This window comes from Mytilus galloprovincialis, chromosome 1, assembly GCF_965363235.1.
Source record: "Mytilus galloprovincialis chromosome 1, xbMytGall1.hap1.1, whole genome shotgun sequence".
Lineage (NCBI taxonomy): Eukaryota > Metazoa > Mollusca > Bivalvia > Mytilida > Mytilidae > Mytilus > Mytilus galloprovincialis.
Window position 1 is genome coordinate 82,888,669 of NC_134838.1, and position 22,010 is coordinate 82,910,678.

General features: G+C 31.5%; 1 protein-coding gene across 1 annotated transcript in view; it reads right to left on the bottom strand.

Moving 5' to 3' along the window:
- Positions 1-1,344: 1,344 nt before the first annotated feature.
- LOC143042074 (putative serine--tRNA ligase, cytoplasmic) overlaps positions 1,345-22,010 on the bottom strand; it is a 46,283-nt gene continuing 25,617 nt past the window's right edge. The window contains exons 8-11 of the mRNA XM_076214319.1: positions 7,937-8,066; positions 7,047-7,204; positions 2,305-2,434; positions 1,345-1,945 (exon numbers count right to left, since the gene is read on the bottom strand). Of these exons, the coding sequence (XP_076070434.1) occupies positions 1,797-1,945; positions 2,305-2,434; positions 7,047-7,204; positions 7,937-8,066 (567 nt within the window). The 3' untranslated portion in view covers positions 1,345-1,796. The remainder of the gene's footprint in view (positions 1,946-2,304; positions 2,435-7,046; positions 7,205-7,936; positions 8,067-22,010) is intronic.

The following is a 22,010-nucleotide window of genomic DNA, read 5'->3' on the forward strand; positions in this document are numbered from 1 at the left end:
GGTAGCTACGCCCCTGAAAACTTGGAATCCTCTTGAAAAAAAACAGAGAAAATGCTCAATAATGTCCAAAATATGATGTACATATCTTCAATATTAGTAGAATATTAACTAAGGAAAGTTTGGATAATGTTGAAAGAATACTGTTAGAGTAAGACACTGTCTATAGCATTCAATGACAAAACTAATTCAGTTTCACTCCTGGAAAACCTAAGTTAATAATTATAATGTGGAGAAGACGTCTCCAATATTTGTGTAATTACTGTGACAAGTATTAATAATGTTGAAACAAAACAACTGTTATTGTTATTTTCCTTCATATTGTCTCAATTATAGATTTTTTTCTTGAGGATTTTTTTGCTTATTTAAGTTTCTAACTATTTATATTTTATCTTGTCTTAATTATAGATCATGTTTGCCGATTATGTTTGCTTATCTATGTTTCTATCTCTGTATCATAAGGCCAAAAAAAAAGGTAAAAAACTGTCCTCAAAGGACCATACCTATATATGGGATTTGATGGACAAATTACGCCATGTTAAACTTATCTATAGATCTTGTCTTGCTGATCATTTTTGAAATTAAAAGTTTCTCTCTATCTACTATATTTTCTAGATATTTTTAAATTTATTAATGGGGTATTTTAGAAAAGTAGGATATTTTAAAATCATATCATTTCCAAAGCATTGATTACTAAGTTGAAAATTCCCTTGGAGACCAACATTTAAATATTCGTAGGATTTTGTCATGGCTTATTTTAGTGTCTGAGGGGGAAAATACTTTGAGACATGGGTATGAAATAAAAATGTTAAAGTGATATATCATTGTTTCAAGATCACTTACTTTTAACATATATTTCAGCACACACCATAACCGTGAATCATCTCATCTGACAAAACAAACCCATATATATTATGGACTATTAGAATAAAAATCTATTTACCAACCTTATACCACTTTTTAAAATTCATAATGAGGTTTTAAAGAAATAACAATTCTTAAACAATCTAAAGGCAGTTTATTAAAAGCTGATCATGCATTCTACCTTAAATTGTCTCTTCCAAATATAGATTGATCAATTGGTTGTTTGCGTTGAAAGCCACTGTCAGTACTATTGATTGTATCATGGTGGGAAAAAATTAGTAGATAGAGATAACCACTGATAAACTGGTAATCATATCAATTATGAAAGAAATCAAGTTTACCTGCCCCAAACAGATTTGAAACTCCTAATCATTTTGTTTACAGGATAGGAGTCACTGTTGGTGAATTTCTAAGACCACTTACTCCACCGAGAAATTAAAAAAAAAATATCAATAAAGTGCATTAAAAACAAAAAAATGTTACTGCAAGTTGTTACAATATTTTTATAATTGGGTATGTTGGAAAAATTATGACTTTGTACAATCATAAACTTTATATTTTCATAGCAATTTGAAAGCACGATTTGTCTTTTTTTCCTGATGTAGCAATAATCAATCTCACAGTTTTGTTCAAGGTTCAGCAATGGCAATGATAAATAAAGCATTAAATAATTACTGAATTTAGAGTAACTCTCTCCCTTTATAAACTATTAACAAATCCTTAGCTGTATGCAATATCTAAATAAAATCCTGAGATGCCTACTGGTTTTGAAGACTAATTTAAGGGGAGACCACTGGAATGTAAAATAACAACTTTTAAAAACTGTGAGAGTATCTAATCTGTTCTATGATTTCCATCACCAAATCATGTTTACTGAAGCTAAGAACTATCACAGTGACTGAGCACAGATTTAATTCAATATTAAATATTATTGTCTAATTGTCCAGTGACATTTCTTGCACTCCATCTGTCACTTCTTTCTTTTTCTCCTTTTTCTTCCCCCCTTCTTTTGTTTTTTTCTGTTTTTTTGTCTCCTCTTGATCAATTGGAGCCGGTCTAACAAATGGAATCTTTTCTTTAAATCCTGAAATATATATAATATGCAAGTAGAAAATTGCAAGAATATTAGGTAAAATGATAGTTGAAGGGAAATTTGCTTTTTTTCAAAGGTTTCAATTGCCTTACATCTGACAAACTCTTCCAAAGGAAACCATTACACATCTCAGTGAGCTACTACCATTTCAATGATTTCATTAAATTTCACAAAACTCAAGGAGTAAAATCAATTTTTCATATAAAGAATCTATATGCAGTTTAGTTATGTCGTACATTTTACCACTTTTAATAACTAGTACATTTACTATATTATGTCCCTATTTTGTTTTGAAGGTACAGATGAGATTATATCTATTATTGTCTAACAAAAAAAAATATAAATATTACCATCAGGCATAAAATCTCTAAGGACTTCAGGAACTATCACTCCATCTTCAGTTTGGTTATTTTCTAAAATTGCACATATAACTCTAGTGGTGGCACACATTGTGGCATTCAACATGTGTACATACTCAGCCTGAAAAAGGTCCAAGAAATAAAATTAAGTCTCTTGTGGCACACACTGCGGCATTCAACTTGTATACATAATCCCCCCCCCTTTTGAGTTAAATGGTTGTTCTCTTACCAATAACATTTCCCTGTTTTTTTTAGTTTTATTCTTAAAGGAAACAATCATTCTTGGTAAATACAAGCTTTGTTTTGCCTTAGAATGAATCCACTATCCTAAATTGCACAAACTATCACTTAAAATATTGAAAATTATTACAGTACCATACTCACCAACAGGAGTATTAATTATTCCTAGTAATAAAACAATTCCAAAAAAACAATTATATTGACCTTGGAGTAAATGTCAAGATCAAATGAAGGTCGTGGTGATAGAAAACACAAAATTTGATGATAATATCTTCATGCCAAACATTATAAATAAAATTAAAAAAAAAATCAAAAAAACCTTGATCCAGAAAAAATTGTCTCAGAACAAGAACCGAATAAATAAATATTGTTATAAATGGGTATTGATAATAATGTCAAAGAAACAACACATTTTATATTTCTAAATTTTATTGGGATCAATATCTGAAAACCTGAAAAATAACGGTCTTAGATGATTTTCATACACTAAGACAACTTCAGCAAACTCAATTTGGGGAGATCAAACTGCATATTTTTATAATTAGTACCAATTTTATCAGATAACATAACATTTAACATAACGTCTATCAACTTATCAAGTTGTCATAGCGGTAAAATTCAACTGTCAGTGAACAGGCACTTCAATCACGATTTTCACGGGTCTACATTAAATTCACACTTTCAGGGGATAATGAGTTTGTAAAACATGTTTGTTGTTACCTATTCATTCAGTCTCAGTGTTATTTGACACATCTTTTGGGTAGTTTTCCCTTAAATTCCATCGTGGCGAGTGCTTGTTTACGTATACTGGAAGTTGCCATTCCAACGAATGGTCACTTCCGGGTAACGGTACTTCCTTATAAAGTTATAATAATACATAAAAGTATTATTAAGATATGATTAAATTACTTGCTGGCCTTCCTTTTAGATATAATTAAATTACTTGCTGGCCTTCCTTTTATTGTGTAGGATATTTAATAATAAGATATAATTACGTTAAGTACGTTTTTGTGAAGTGCCGTTAAGGAACTATTTTGTGGTTTCAATGAAGTCAGATAGAAACGTAGGTGATAAGGCTAAGAGTATGGAATTTTAAGGTTTATATTTATTATGTCACTTATTTATTGGAATTAAAGGCAAACTTTCGCGATTTTATGTATTTATAAGGACATTTTGGGACATGAGCCAGAGTTTTCCTTAGTATTTCAAAGTTATAGTAGATTTTCAGTTCTGTGAGTCGCGGATGTATTTCACCGTCAAGTATAAATACGGCTTCGCACTAGCACTTTGGCATATTGTATCTGGCTATCAAGCAGAGCAGAACAATAAACAAAACAACCCTTAAAGTCAACCAAGCTATTTAGGTACAGGATGCATTTCGATATAAAGCTATTTTACCTTAAGCTATGCGATAGCATTTCAAGTCTATATTTATCTTGTTACATCTTTTGGAATATTAAACTTAAAGCTTACATAAGGATGTCTAGGAACCAAATACCGTTTTTTATAAATATTCCCGCTTAAGCAGGTCTTCAAAAGGAAGTGGCTTCATATTTGAAAAGATGAGGAACCAGTTCAATATCTACAATTTCTAATAGCAGTTTTTGGCAAATTATACAATTATTAAAGATGTAAAGATACGATGTCCCAATCTGGGGTTCGGAAGGCCAGCATCTTACTATTATTATTTATTGAGAGGGAGATATATATATATATATATATATATATATATATATATGCATACTGGACAAGAATAAAAGTCATTCTTTTACGCTGGATTCATCATTTTATATATGATTATGCTGGAGTCAACAAACTACATTCAAAACAAGACTAAGTGAAGGAACACTATCAATAATACATCATGCGGAATTAAAAGTACACTCGACCCCTACTCGCCCGCCTGTAACAATATGTTTTAATGTTACTTGGTGAAAGTTCAATGTCAAAAATAAAGCAGGAAGAAGACCTACTACTAAACAGATTCATTTCCCTTCAGTCAAAGTGAAAACATAATTAAAACATAAACATATAAATCATGTATGAATCCCGTCTTGATTGTTGAAGTAAATGAGGACTATAATGTGCTTTAAACTTTTGATCGATCATTCTTAACCCCCAATATATCGTTATTTCCATGCTTTAAGTGAGAATTTGTAACTGTTGTCAGGTAATAAGGATATTAAAGATATAAATCAAGGTTTGTGATTGAAACTGTATTTTTGTTCAGAAAATTTTAAAGTACAGGTGGTATAAATTATCACATAAACAGTGCATATTGTTCCTGAAGCAGAAGTAGAAGCCCTCATTAAATGAAAAACTACAACATGTCATACATTCTCTCAGAAATAAGTAGAAAATGTATTAATAAGTTTAATGATATAACTTGAATGAATATACAGTATTAATTTCATCTCATGCTCAGCATTAAGGTGTGGGACATAGATAAAACAGAATACACCAAACACAGTGACACACTGTCCCTAATGAGCACTAATTAGAAAGCAAGATAGCGAAAGCTACTGTAGATTCATTATTATTCATGGATTTCAAAGGTAAAGGTGAATGCCCAATCAAAATGTTCAACGAAGCAGAAATATGCAAAATTTTTTAAGACCATAAAAACAAGAATACACAAAAATCCATTTTTTCCTTATTATTAGAATAAAACAGCACTAATAAAAATAATTAATAGAAAACCTGTACTAAATAAAATAATGGAATCAACAGGAAATGGTATTTTAACATTTATTAAGCATTAATTTTCAGTGTAGTTCTTTATAAACATGTACAGGAGAGGATAATTCAGTTAGGGTCCCAGGGGGCATGTCCCCTCTGGAGTTACATATATGGTCAATACATACACTTTCAACTTATCTCACTCTTAAAATTGTCTAGTTTGATCTCCCCCTTATTTTAAATCATGGATCAAAACTATTTTTACTCATTCTAATAATATCAACTATTCAAACAATAAACATATAACATATCAAAGAGCAGATTGCTCTGAGGGATACGATTGCCATTGTTTTCATTGATACATGTATTAGTATTATTTTCAAAAATAATTCAACTGCAAGTAAAAAATGCTCGTAAAATGTAATTTACGTAATCTGAATAGTTATTCAACTTTAAAAATAGCCAATCCTCGATACAAGTGTATGAACAATGTAATAATTGTGTTTTATTTTTGTACTATCAATTCCAAGTTTACTTTGCACAGCAGTCACTGAGAGTGAGAGAAGGTATTTCACTTCGTACCTTATCACCTATTTTCCTACGTGAATTCTAGGTGGAACCCCATTCCTAACTCTTTAAATATTTAATTTCCTTTGGGTTAGTTGGCATGACTCCTTTCTGTACATATTCCTCTGTTTAAATTGAGATCGGTTTGAATATAATACGACGTCTATCGACAGAACAAGTTAATTTTTCTCAACGTATTGTCGTTTGACCGAAGTTACTTATGGAAGGGAGACAACTCGAAGCGATAATATGGAAGACTCCATTTTGGCTGAATTTGGGTGTATTAGTTACACCTTTACGTTATGGACTACATTTATTTTAATTTAATAACCATTCAATCTGATACCCCTTCAAGTCAAGAAAACTATACGCATGCGCATAATTTCCTAAACAAATCCTAGACTTGTGATTTGCAGCAAGGACGTATATTAAATGTTAATTAAACGACCTCCATTTCTTATGGAAGTACAATATCAAAATATCAGTTTAATAACGGTGACATATAAGAAAACTCCACTTCAGTTCTATATGACAGAAATAGATTTATCGATTGGAATTCACAGAACTCACGCAGGTTATCAAAACTGGGGAATTCCCTCTGATGTGTTTCTAAATTTATAAAAACACTAAATATAAATACTGCTTAATTCTGATTTTCCGTGTTGTTAAAAACATGCATACAAGTCAAGGGAAATATCGAAACATGAAGATTATGAGAAGAACATTATAGGACAGTTGTTTAAATTCAATCCCTTTGTTTTTTTATACCATTTAAAGCAAGACAATATCAAGAATCTGAGATGTTCCTTTATGTTTAGAATAAAACGGTTGACGTGAGGGCATGGCCCTGAGTCAATGGTATAAGTCTACAGATTGCTTAAAAGCAATCGTATCCCAATAACCAGGAAGAAATAACATAAATAATGACTTAGGGAGCTACCATTTGATTTTTATGGGGGGGGGGGCTAGGATGAAATTTGAAAAAAATAGGCAGGACAGGAGTTTTGAGTAAAAAAAAAGGCAGGATGAGAAACTTGTTAAAAAAAAAAGGCAGGATGACAATTTGTGTAAAAAAAAGTCAGGATAAACTAGTAAAAAAAGGCAGGACCGAATAGAGTAAAAAATAAAAAGGCAGGACAGAGATTACAACTAAAAAATAAAAGTAGGACAAAATTTTTCATCCTAGCCCCCCCATAAAAATCAAATGGTAGCTCCCTTAATTCTGTATTATACTCTTAGGCTCTTACCTCTTGATTCATTTTCTTCACTTGTCCATATCTGACCTTTAACCTCCTAGCCTGGTAATCTAAACAATTTGAACAGGAGACCAATTCCCTAAAGGCACCAGAACCAGGAAACCAGGCTTCTAGATCTAACTTTTTAGATGCCGCATGGTTTAAAGCACCTGAAATTAATTATTTGTCAGATTAATTAATTCCATGTTTCAATCTTTCTATTTTAAATCATCTTTAAATAGCAACACCACATTATAGCTTTACATAATGGTGGAGAAAAAGTCACCCCCTAATGGTGTATCAAAAGTGGTTAGTTTACTATTTACACAATGGTGTAAAAGACATTACAGTTTACACAAAGGCGAAAAAGTCTAGTTTACACAACAGTGTAAAAGACTTTTCATCAGATTAAAGGCCTCATGTCAGTCTTTACATTTATTCAATAAGAACAGCATATTGCACTTTCCATGTTTATTTTCACATCAACTCCTGTTAACTTGGCAAAACTTGAGTTTTAAAGTTTGAAAGGAACAACAACAAATCCCCCTACATTATGAAATATAATATTACTGTGGTGGGGCATCAAATATTTCTTTCAAATATAATCAGTTCAAGTTGTACTTGAACAGATTCATTGTCTAGTCAGATATTAGCAAGTTGTATTCATGCATCAGCTTTTCTAGTTAAATGAGTACAGCTGAGTTTGGTTCTAAATTGCACATGATTTTCAAAGGGAAATATTTTTTTAACTATAAATTGAAGGATGTAACTTTTAAGTGAGCAACATCAACTTATTCATAACTCCTTATTCCAGAAATAGTTCCAGTGAGAAGGTGTTCCATGATTGGAAGTAAATACATTCAGTCTAAAGCTAAAATATTTAAATGTATGAAATAATTTACCTGAGACAATGTTAACAACTCTGTAAGGTATTCCTAGGACCTTATTAAATTCTTCAGCATTCCCAATCATCTCCTCAAAAATCTCCCAAGATTTGTTGTCATGTGGTGAAGTAAGTACAAACTGTTCTACCTGAAATAATTATTATTTAAGTGATAGTACAATGTACTGTCAAACCTGTGTTCAAAGGTTGTCTTCATTACCAGAGAAACCTGGCCTTCAACAGAAATGACCTTTAAGTTTAGGTTCATTATGCATAGAAAAATATTACTACATCTGGAAAAAAAGCTTTCAGAGCAACAGTTGTTGGCTTTACGAACTTTCCCAATGTCTTTGATTGCAGAGTTTATGAGCTTCAGTCTTACCTTGAATGTTGCTGTATAACAGGAGAGGGACAAAAGACTGTTTGCTTAATAGAAAAGACTTTTATAGTAGGATTTTATTTAAAATAAATCTCAATACAGTTGGGGAATGTCAGTATGATATAGAGGAGTTGCAAGGTCATAGTAAATCCTAGAAAAGAACTCAAATTACAGATAACTGCACATATACCATGTGAAAAAACTTTTTATGGTACAGATTCAAGATAAAAGGTCTTTATTGTGGTTTTCTGGTTTTCAATGTGGTTGTGAACTTACTAACTGTTTCAACTTTTTAACAAACAAAAAAATGTCCCAATTGTTATGAATTCTCAACAATTTTCTTAAGAAAAAGAGTCCATCATCTTGGAATAAAAGTTAAAACCAATTTCTATTTCAACCTTGCATAAAGGATTGTCTAAGCACTGTAGTCTACAATAGCATAGAATTCCTTATATGGTATTTTATCATATCACCACTGGACAAAAGCTAGGCTAATTTACTAATCCCATTAAGATATTGTATTTCATAAAAGACATGGTATGGTATCTATGCTTATTTAATACGACACATCATCGTGACATGGTAAATCAACTCATCCCTTAATTCTTCTTAGTAACTCTAAAGATTAACTATTAAATATGCCATACTTTGTTTTTTTTTGTATTTAAATAATATTAATTCTCATGGAATTCATAAAACTTTTACAAATGAAAGACATGAATATTTTGATTTGTCATATACAAACAATGAATTTCTGTAAATAAAAATATTTACAAAGATGTTGCATCTGCTATCCAGACAAAACCAGATGCTCCGCAGGGCACAGCTTTATACGACTGCAAAGTCGAACACTGAACGGTTGGGGCTAGTATGGACACAACATTCAAACTGGATACAGCTCTGAATTTGGATTGTGATTAAATAGTTGACACAGCATAGGTTTCTGACACAGAATGAATGAGGTCTAATGAACTTAAAATGTTTTTTTTTGCTTTTGAGCATTTCACTATGCTGTTGAATATTAATCCTTTGATATTTGAAGAAATTTTCTGAAATCTGAAATAAGAAAAATTGAACCCCACCCATTTTTTTTCACCTCCCCCTTTTCCTTACCGGTATTCCAAAAATTATCTCAATTCAAGTTTCTAATGGAGTTTTCAACAATAACTACTCATTTAAATACATCATAAAATATAAAATGTCATACAGTCATGATTTAAGTTGATTTAACTACTATTCTGGACAAAGAAAGATAACACCAATGCAACATTTTATATTGGCAAATTTCCAATGAAGTTCATTAAACTAAAAATTTTGGCAAATTTCCAATGGAATTTTTTAATAATAAAGTTTTTGGCAAATGTCCAATATACATAATTTAACATCAGTTTAGGTGAGATATTAAAATGAGTTTTAATTACCAACCTTATACTGCTTTTAAATTATGTTTTGTACTTAAGTAATTGTCCATTAACCTGGAAAGATAACACCAATGCAACATTTTATATTGGCAAATTTCCAATGAAGTTCATTAAACTAAAAATTTTGGCAAATTTCCAATGGAATTTTTTAATAATAAAGTTTTTGGCAAATGTCCAATATACATAATTTAACATCAGTTTAGGTGAGATATTAAAATGAGTTTTAATTACCAACCTTATACTGCTTTTAAATTATGTTTTGTACTTAAGTAATTGTCCATTAACCTGGAAAACCTTTCCCCCCCTTTTTTGCACCTTATTCCTTAACGGTTTGAGCCATAACTCCCAAAGACAATTCTAATACCATCCCTTTGTGGTATTCCAATATCCAAAATCTAAATACATGGTTAGATTCAGCATATTGAAGAACCCCATATATTGAATTTTTGTTGAAATCAAACAAAGTTTAATTTTGGACCCTGATTTGGCCGAACTTGAAAACTGGGCCCATAATAAAAAAAACTAAGTACATGTTTAGATTCAGCATATCAAAAAACCCCAAGAATTCAATTTTTTGTTAAAATCAGTTCAAAGTTTTATTTTGGACCCTTTGGACCTTAATGTAGACCAATTTGAAAATGGGACCAAAAATTAAGAATCTAAATACACGGTTAGATTCGGTATGTCAAAGTACCCCAATAGTTAAATTTTTGATGAAATCAAACAAAGTTTAATTTTGGACCCTTTTGGTCCCTAATTCATTGGGACCAAAACTCCCAAAATCAATCCAAACCTTTCTTTTGAGGTCATAAACCTTGTGTTAAAATTTCATAGATTTCTATTAACTTATACTAAAGTTATTGTGCAAAAACCATGAAAAATGCTTATTTTGGGACCTGTTTTTGGCTCCTAATTCCTAAACTTTGGGACTAAAACTCCCAAAATCAACCCCAATCTCCCTTTTGTGGTCATAGACCTTATGTTAAAATTTCATAGATTTCTGTTTACTTATACTAAAGTTATTGTGCGAAAATCAAGAATGCTTATTTGGGCCCTTTTTGGCCCCTAATTCCTAAACTGTTGGGACAAAAACACCCAAAATCAATCCCAACCTTCTTTTTATGGTCATAAACCTTGTATTTAAATTTCATAGATTTCTATTTACTTTTACTAAAGTTAGAGTGCGAAAACCAAATGTCTTCGGGCGACGACAACAACGCTAATGTGATACCAATATACGACCAAAAATTTTCAATTTTTGCAGTCATATAAAAATATAAAAGGAAAAATCTTATAGATTGTTTTGTAAGGTGCATGTTTATATATATAGGATTGGATGCCACCTACCAACCCCTAAGACTAACGCAATCAGAAAATTTAACACCAAAACAGTTTTATTAACTTAGAAGTAAATGATTATTAGTTATTATCAAATACTCCATAAGTTTATCATTAGAAAAAAACTATTTTTAGCTTAAATTAGGCCATTTGGTTTTTTTTAATGAAAGTGGTACTTTCACCCATAGTTACTTTCATCCATATCCTATGATCTCCTGTAGTCTATGCCTATGGTGGACATTTGTCTGATTGGCATTCATACCACATCTTTTTGTTTTACTTTTCCCATCTATTATGGTTTTCAAGATATAAGACAATTACTTGAATTGTATTCCTAATCTTTTATTATCTGTGTTAGCCATATTTTTTATGACAATAATATATTTAGGAAATAATTGTCTAGACACCCTAAGGATCACCCTTATGAATGAAATCTGGTATGAATTGGTTCATTATAGTTTTTGAAAAAGATTTAAAAATGTTTAGTATTGACAACCAACAACCATGCTAAGTGATTGCAAAATCTCCTCATGACCTTGAATGTCAGATATGATCCATACAACCAAGACTAATTCAATGACACTTAAGCTTGAAATGTACTTTTAAAATTTGAAAAGATGCTTGATAAATATGGCCAAAAATCCAGTACAATTATACAAGTCCTCAAAACATCAATCATCACTTTAAACAATGTCTATATTTGTCCAGTAATCCACACATATAACAATATAGTTACATTAATTAGATGTGTGAAAGGCTAATAACTGGATAAAAATAGGAATAATTGCAGTCATTAAAACATTAGCTGTCACTTACACAAGTAAGTCAAAGCGGCTTATCTCGGGAATAACAGGAATATGCAATAATTAGGTGGTAACAGAGTATCAATAACTACCTATTAACATCATAAAAAGATCTATCGAGATCCACTGAAATAATCATTTTTAAACAAATTGTATGATCATCAAAGGGCATTAACACTATAAGGAGTCAGTTGATGATTTTGGATCCACTTGCCAATCATTTTGGCTGTTTGATGGTTTTTGTCTGTAATATGAACTTTCAAGATAACTGCAATTAGCCCAAAAAGAGTAAAAAAAATCATCATACAAGGACAATAACTCTTTCAGGAATCTATTGACATTTTTGATAGCGTCAAACACTTTTAAGATTACTTTGGCAATTTAGTCTTAAATATTTTTCTAACAATTATATTTTACAGGTTATAGTGGTAATGCAAATTGGGTGAAAATTTTAGGATAATCATTTTTTTTCTATGGAGTCAATTAATGATATTGGTCATGTTTGACTAATCTATCAATTTATTTGCTGATCATTTTCTCTCTTTAGTTTCCCTCTTGTAGCAGTCAAAGGTCAATAGTTATTCAACATTTGAAAAATTGCTATTTATTTTATATAAATTAACATTTTAAGGATGTACACCTCTGAGGAGCCAAAAATTTCTGGAATTAAACTTTTTCTTAACCTGATTTTTGGATATATAAGACTGTAACAAAATAATTGGTGAAGAAAAAATCATATGGTGGTGCACTTCTTTTTTCGCTATGGCCCTTTAAAAAATGACCAATTTTGAAGATTTTCCCATTTTTTCATCAATTTTTACCTATTTTTGGGCTATTATTGTGAAAAAAATCACAGTTCCACAATTAAACTTTTTTTCATACTTTCTATAAAGATGGAGTGGACCAATCTGAATATATTTTACTTAAAAAAACTATAGGCAGGTGTTAATATAAGAAAGTTTTATCATATTTTGACGCTTTTTTGTGTAAAATTTACCATGCTGTCTGTCAATTTTGTATTTTTGTGATTTTTCTCAGTTTTAAGAACAAAATGCATATTATTTCAACTTTTTTGTTATAAATGATACATATCTAAGAAATTTGAAAAGACCAAAATAATATGTGATGCATATGATTCTTGTAAAATCATTTTTTGTATCCCTCAGCCATTTTCTCAAAATTTTGGCTAAAAATAGACTTGATTGGTCGTAAAATTTGAAAACTGGATTACTCAAAAACCATTCATTGTAAATACACAATTTTTTCACAGAGTTATGTTTGATTATAATATTTTAAGATTCATTGATATTTTCCACTTGTATCACATGTTTTGGAAATAATTTAAGAATGAGATTTCAACGAGACTGAACGAGACTGAAAAGTCAGAAGAATACATCCTTAATGAAAGTTCTCTTTAATTTATTTCTTGTCTAAATCTAAATGAAATTAACCATTATTGACATTAATTAAGGACATATATTTCTGTAGTTTTGTAAAAAACTGATGAAATAATTGTACGATTGATACTTTAAAGGGAATAATTTCTACATAGAAAACACATGGCTACATTGTCTATAAGAAAAAGACATTGCATATCAATATTTGTATGTAAATTATGATTTCTCAGTAATGACATTTAAATATGTGTTAAAATTTCATAATAACCATTTATCAAACATTTCATAATAATCATTTATTAAGAGATATATTATCAGTTAAACAGCAAAACCAAACCTGCAATATGTTTTAAAAAATTAGTGTGTTTTAATGTGAAATATATATACCGGTATTAAAAAAAATTCTATTGTCCCTCCTTTATCATCCCTATACATGTTACAATTGGCTGATATTTGATTTCTGAGATGATATTATGACTGATATTAGATATATCTGAATTATTTAAAGAAGAAATGTGAAAATTGGGCCACAGCATTGTAATATTTTTGATTGTTTTGTTTGTATCATGCTCACTAAAAGGTTAGATCCATGGTTTGAGGAAAAGGATGGCGTAATAGCCCAAAATAAATAGCGTCTTTAACAAAGAAAGAAGATTTTTTTTTTTTTAAATCGGTCAAAGTTTAGTTAGCAGTAAATCTCAATAAAAATTGGAGATAAAAACCATTCAGTTTACTTGTTTTAAGAATCTATGATTTTTAGGCCTAGCATGTTTAGCCAGCAGCCCTCTCATGAATATACAAGAATGTTTCCATAGTACACAGATACCCCTTTCGCACTATCATTTCATATGTTCAGCGAACTGTGAAATTAGGGTCAAAACTCTAATTTGGCATTATAATAAGAAAAATCATATCATAGCGAACATGTGTACTAAGTTTCAAGTTGATTGGACATCAACTTCATCAAAAACTACCTCAACCAAAATCTTTAACCTGAAGCGCCAGACAGACAGAGGAACCAACAAAGGAACAAACAGAGGAATGTACAAACGAACAGACACACAGACCAAAAAACATAATGCCCTTAAGTGGGACATTATAAGTGGGGCATAAAATATTATGATTAAAATTGATTGTAACTAACACTGAAATGTTTATGATTTGCAAGTACTTTCACTCTTCAGTTTTATGATAAAACAGTCACTGGATTTCTTTTCTTTTTTTTTAATTTTTGATAACACAGCAAAACCTGAAGAAACTGACACATTTGTCATTTAATGACATGGTTACGTTCATATCATTTCCTTGACAATCAAGTTCACAATTGGCATATATTCAATAGTTACAATCAATGACTAGGTTCAAAAAATTTGTTTGAACACATGCATTGATATGACACATGGAGTTAAGGAAGTTCTCTACTCTATTATAAATAAGTTTCAAAATAACAAGCTTTCATAACATTGGTATAGATCTATAGGGGATAAATAAAGGAAAAAAAAGTGAGAAAAAAAAATAGGTCTGTGTGCTCATTTCTAGATATTATATTGCCATTGAAAATTTGGTGGGAAAATGTTCTCTCTTGATTTTTCATAGCTTTATCATTGACAAGTTTAAGTTGTCAAGGCATTCAAATGGATAAAAACCAGAAGATACCGAAATCTGACAAAAATTCCAAAATATGACAAGCGAACATCCTTAACGCTTTTGCAGCATTATACTTTAAATGTTTGAATCAAAGTTATCTGCCCTTGTTGTAAAGTTAATCAAGCTGAGTATGCTTGTTTTATTAACACTCTTCCTACATCCTTTTTATTACTACCTGTCATGTCTGTAATGTCTATGTTTTGAAGGCACCTATGTTTCAATATTGTATTTAGTATAATATTAATATAATATACAGTAAATTCAAAAATTATTGCATGCATTTATTGTTGTGATTTAAAAAAAATGGACAAAAATGCGAGATTAATCATTGCCATGTCAAGAAAATCTGCATATAGATATATTTATCATATACTTAGCATTGATATGATAGCTTTTGCATATGTGTAATGAGCGGAAGTAAACAAGCCATAATTTCCCAACCAGGCTGATAACCCATATCAGGTGCATCTCGTGCACAAAACCCATAATAGTGCCTCTCGTGCAAGTTACTGCCGGTGTTTCCGGTAACGTTTGTTTACTTTTCCATTGTGACGTCAGATATTTTTTATGACGACGTCAAAATTTACAGGAACTTTTGTGGGGATAGTTTAGTACTTGTTAATAAATGCCATTGACAATTATGAATCATTTTATAGTACAACAAACATGGAGTAATAATGATCATAAAACTCTTTCAAATTTTCAATATTTCAAAATGCCTCTATAGGAAATGTTACCATAAATATATATGAAGGTAGTGATGCTGTTGTTGGACAATTATAGTATATTTGATTCATAATTTAACTTCTTTATTAAGTTTTTTATTGTTTTAGTTATTGCATTTGTTTATTTGCCTTACATAAAACTATTGTCGGAAGTATATGATAAAGCGATTAATACATGGCCTTTTCCATATCAGCCTGGGTATCATCCCTCGACCCATATCAGCACCTTGACTCCGTCTCGGGCTGATATGGTGGTCTCAGGATGATACCCAGGCTGATATGGAAAAGGCCATGTATTAATCTATATATATCAAACATAAGAATGTGAATTCTAATTATTGCGATACTCACTGAGTCACGTTATTAGCATTAATAAAAACCTCGCAATAATTTCTAAATTTACAGTATATATTGTGTCATAGATCAAATTTATTCATTCAGTGTGTATGATTTTGTTTTTTAAAACGTCTATTTATATGGAAATGAGCCATTTGGATTGATATTTTATAGTGTGTCTTTTTATGTTGAAATATTGGACAACAATTTCAGATAAGGTTGAAGGTTGGCGACTGTTAAAACAATTAAAACCTGCTGCATTTTAATGCAACTATCATGAGTCAGGATGCTGTTCAGTGGTTGTCATTTGTTGGTTTGGTTAATAGGTTTTTCTAGTGTTATAAAAATATTTTACCTACCCTGTTTCAAAAAACAGGGTAGGAAAAGGGCAAACAAACAATATTTTAATTTAGGCCTAAGACCTTTGGTTTTCCTGTTTGAACAGTTTTACACTAGACATTTTGGGACCTATTATACTATGGTGTTCATTGTGACTCAAGACTTCCTGTTAAAGGCCATACTTTGACCTATAATTGTTCACGTTTTTTTACAAATTGTGACTTGGATGGATAGTTATCTAATTGGTACTCCTATCACATCTTCTTATTTATATTCTGTTGGTTATTCACTACCACTGTATTTAACAAATGTCTGATATCTATGTTAAGTATTCACTACCACTGTATTTAACACATGTCTGATATCTAAGTTAAGTATTCACTACCACTGTATTTAACAAATGTCTGATATCTAAGTTAAGTATTCACTACCACTGTATTTAACAAATGTCTGATATCTATGTTAAGTAGGTGATAAACATAAATATATACTGAACCAATCTACCTTAATATTGATCAATTACTAATTAGTTTATAATCTAAATCAGCTTTGTAAGTAGATTGTCGCTGACATTTCAGACCAAACACATGTTACTGCTCAGTGCTGTTACAATATAAATATGTTTTGAAGACCAATGTTTACAGGCCAGCTAAACCCTTCCTCTAAATGTGGGGTTTCTCACTGTGTTGAAGACCTTTGTGGCCGTTAGCTGTTTTCTGCTTTGGTCAGGTTGTTGTCTCTTTGGAAAATTACCCATTTCTGTTTTTAAAAAAATTCCATTTCCAAGCATTTAAGTATTTATCATTCAATACAACGTTTTTTTTAGCTTGAAGAGGAGAATGAAATCTAGGAGAAAAGAATTTGTGGAAAAAAGAGAGCTTCAATTGTTGAAATGTCAGAGTATCTGACATTAAAAAAAAATATATATATAGTTTTATATTCATCACAGAATGTTCCATCCAAATACAAAATTATCAACGTGTGTACAAAATAAATTGTAAACGGGCGTTGTATTCTATGTAGGGATGGCCTTTGGTGATCCGTAGCTCAGAATGATTACTGTATGTTAACGATGTCTTGGACCAGCTTTGACATATTATTTATATCTGACATGAACGCTATGTGAAATACGCCAGATTCCAACTAGTTGCATGACGATGATTGTGGGAAATGCACTGTTGGGCAGGTGCTTTATATTTTAGTCAAATATTCTTTTTATTTCACAGATTTTCTGGTAATTTAAGTTAAAATTTTGATAAAATTGTTAGAATGTCGCACAGCCCTGTATTTTGATATTTGAAAACAAAATAGTAGTTATTTTCTACTCTGGGTGCTAATTTTCCTTCTCCGAGTGCCTTTTCTTTTCCTGGGCACTCTCGGGCACTCCCGGTTCCGGTTTGAACCATGCACAAGTACAACAAATCGTATGATAGACAACAAAAATGAAAAATTAATAAGCCAATCAGAGCGTTCTCTAAATCATGGTGTTTACATCGCAAGAACCACAACTATTATACCTCCTTAGAGAGGGCAATTATTTTTTGCGTTTATCTACATGTATACTACGATTATTATACTTTAATATATAGAGACTTTCTGTATTCTGTCTACTGTTTTCTTTGAAATGTTTACTATTTAAGGGGTCAAACCAGTTGCATATATATTACAATAAGTAAAACATGTTGAAACAAGAATGTGTCTATAGTACACGGATGCCACACCGGCACTATATTTAATACTAAGTTTCGAGATGATTGGACTTCAACTTCATCAACAAGAGTGCACACGCTGAAATGTCTCGCCTTCTATACTAATCATTGATATTATGTTGATAGTCCTAAGTATAAAGCTAAGCTTTATTACAACTGTCACATAAACTTAACATTAACCAAGATAACTAAACAAAGACCAATGAACCTTGAAAAAGAGGTCCAGGTCAGATGAACCATGCATGGCAGACAGGTACAGCTAACAATGCTTCTATACAACATATATAGTTGACACATTATGTATAGTTTAAGAAAAATAGACCAAAACACAAAAACTTAACACTGTGCAATGAACCGTGAAAATGAGGTCACGGTTAAATAAAACCTGCTCGACTGACATAAAGATCATAAAATATTTCCATACACCAAATATAGTTGACCTATGGCATATAGCATTACATAAAAAGACCAAAACTCAAAAACTTAACTTTGACCACTGAACCATGAAAATGAGGTCAAGGTCACATGACATCTGCCCGCTAGACATGTACACTTAACAATCATTCCATACAACAAATATAGTAGACCTATTGCATATGGTATGAGAAAAACAGACCAAAACACAAAAATTTAACTAAAACCACTGAACCATGAAAATGAGGTCAAGGTCAGATGACACCTGCCAGTTGGACATGAACACCTTACAGTCCTTCCATACACCAAATATACTAGCCCTATTGCTTATAGTATCTGAGATATGGACTTGACCACCAAAACTTAACCTTGTTCACTGATCCATGAAATGAGGTCAAGTGAAAACTGTCTGACAGACACGAGGACCTTGCAAGGTACGCACATATCAAATATAGTTAACCTATTACTTATAATAAGAGAGAATTCAACATTACACAAAATTTGAACTTTTTTTTCAAGTGGTCACTGAACCATGAAAATGAGGTCAAGGACATTGGACATGTGACTGACGGAAACTTCGTAACATGAAGCATCTATATACAAAGTATGAAGCATCCAGGTCTTCCACCTTCTAAAATATAAAGCTTTTAAGAAGTGAGCTAACGCCGCCGCCGTAGCCGCAGCCGTCCCTGGATCACTATCCCTATGTCGAGCTTTCTGCAACAAAAGTTGCAGGCTCGACAAAAACTACCTCGACCAAAAACTTTAACCTGAAGCAGGACAGACGGACTGACGGACGAACGAAGGAAAGAGTCAAACGTTGCACAGATAAATGGGGCACAAAAAATAATTGTTGAAAGTGGAAGTAGTGATTTGGCATAAATGGAAGTAGGGTAAAGATTAGATGGAGGCAGGACCTTTGTCGGGACGTCGGAATCGGGTGTTTAAAGCTCGGGATTTGGGGATTGATCCTTACGGGATCTGGGAATATATTTTTCGATTTCGGGATTTCGGGATATGAATTTCTTTAAATTCTGCATCTCAGGATTTCATGTTTTTAAGCCAGGGATTTCGGGATCTGAGGACCCCTCCGACCACTCCTCAAATTAGCCTTAGTCGGTCTTAGTCACTTATACAAGATTCATATCCTACAATTGGCATTTAATACTAAATACTGTTAAAAAAACAGGGTAGGAAAAGGGCAAACAAACAATATTTTAATTCAGGCCTAAGACCTTTGATTTTCCTGTTTGAACAGTTTGACACTAGACATTTTGGGACCTATTATACTATGGTGTTCATTGTGACTCAAGGCTTCCTGTTAAAGGCCATACTTTGACCTATAATTGTTCACGTTTTTTTACAAATTGTGACTTGGATGGATAATTATCTAATTGGTACTCCTATCACATCTTCTTATTTATATTCTGTTGGTTATTCACTACCACTGTATTTAACAAATGTCTGATATCTATGTTAAGTAGGTGATAAACATAAATATATACTGAACCAATCTACCTTAATATTGATCAATTACTAATTAGTTTATAATCTAAATCAGCTTTGTAAGTAGATTGTCGCTGACATTTCAGACCAAACACATGTTACTGCTCAGTGTTGTTACAATATAAATATGTTTTGAAGACCAATGTTTACAGGCCAGCTAAACCCTTCCTCTAAATGTGGGGTTTCCTCACTGTGTTGAAGACCTTTGTGGCCGTTTCAGTTTTTAAAAAAATTCTATTTCCAAGCATTTAAGTATTTATCATTCAATACAATGTTTTTTTTAGCTTGAAGAGGAGAATGAAATCTAGGAGAAAAGAACTTGTGGAAAAAAGAGAGCTTCAATTGTTGAAATGTCAGAGTATCTGACATTAAAAAAAAATATATACCGGTATATAGTTTTATATTCATCACAGAATGTTCCATCCAAATACAAAATTATCAACGTGTGTACAAAATAAATTGTAAACGGGCGTTGTATTCTATGTAGGGATGGCCTTTGGTGGTCCGTAGCTCAGAATGATTACTGTATGTTAACGATGTCTTGGACCAGCTTTGACATATTATTTATATCTGACATGAACGCTATGTGAAATACGCCAGATTCCAACTAGTTGCATGACGATGATTGTGGGAAATGCACTGCTGGGCAGTTGCTTTATATTTTAGTCAAATATTCTTTTTATTTCACAGATTTTCTGGTAATTTAAGTTAAAATTTTGATAAAATTGTTAGAATGTCGCACAGCCCTGTATTTTGATATTTGAAAACAAAATAGTAGTTATTTTCTACTCTGGGTGCTAATTTTCCTTCTCCGAGCGCCTTTTCTTTTCCCGGGCACTCTCGGGCACTCCCGGTTCCGGTTTGAACCATGCACAAGTACAACAAATCGTATGATAGACAACAAAAATGAAAAATAAATAAGCCAATCAGAGCGTTCTCTAAATCATGGTGTTTACATCGCAAGAACCACAACTATTATACCTCCTTAGAGAGGGCAATTATTTTTTGCGTTTATCTACATGTATACTACGATTATTATACTTTAATATATAGAGACTTTCTGTATTCTGTCTACTGTTTTCTTTGAAATGTTTACTATTTAAGGGGTCAAACCAGTTGCATATATATTACTATAAGTAAAACATGTTGAAACAAGAATGTGTCTATAGTACACGGATGCCACACCGGCACTATATTTAATACTAAGTTTCGAGATGATTGGACTTCAACTTCATCAACAAGAGTGCACACGCTGAAATGTCTCGCCTTCTATACTAATCATTGATATTATGTTGATAGTCCTAAGTATAAAGCTAAGCTTTATTACAACTGTCACATAAACTTAACATTAACCAAGATAACTAAACAAAGACCAATGAACCTTGAAAAAGAGGTCCAGCATCTCCGTATATTTAATGTTGAGCGTATCTAATAAAATCAATAAGTTTGTCAAAACGGATTTCAATCACAGGCACTTGTTTCTATTCATATTGGAAGACCCCCTATCAACGTATATTTACGGAAATATACGTTGATGGGGGTCTTCCAAATGGATAGAAACAAGTGCCTGTGATTTCAATAAGAAAATTGATACAAAAATCGGACTTTCGAGAGCTCCGTAATCGGCACAATAATAAATTAATTCAATTTTGTAAGTTTATTATCAATTCAACAAGCATCTCCGTTTACTTCATGTTGAGCGTATTTAATAATATCAATATTAAAGTTAGTCAAAACGGACTTCAATTTAAGAAAAAATGATATAAAAATCGGACTTTCGAGTGCTCCGTAATCGGCGGAATTTACAATAGAAGAACAATTGCGATATTTGATAGAAACCTTTCTTCTTCTCGACTTTTCATAAAGGTAAAGAATTAAATTATTTTTTTACTTTTGATGGTCATTATTCTTGAAAAAAAGATGTAATAGACTGGCAAGTCTTTGATATTTTCTTCTTGTCATTTCCGAGTTGATCAATTTTTCTTTTTTTCGTCGGCATTTTGCGTGTTGACCTATTGGAATGATTCTTTTTAAATGAACGTTATTTTATAAATAACAAATACATTAGAAATGAACACC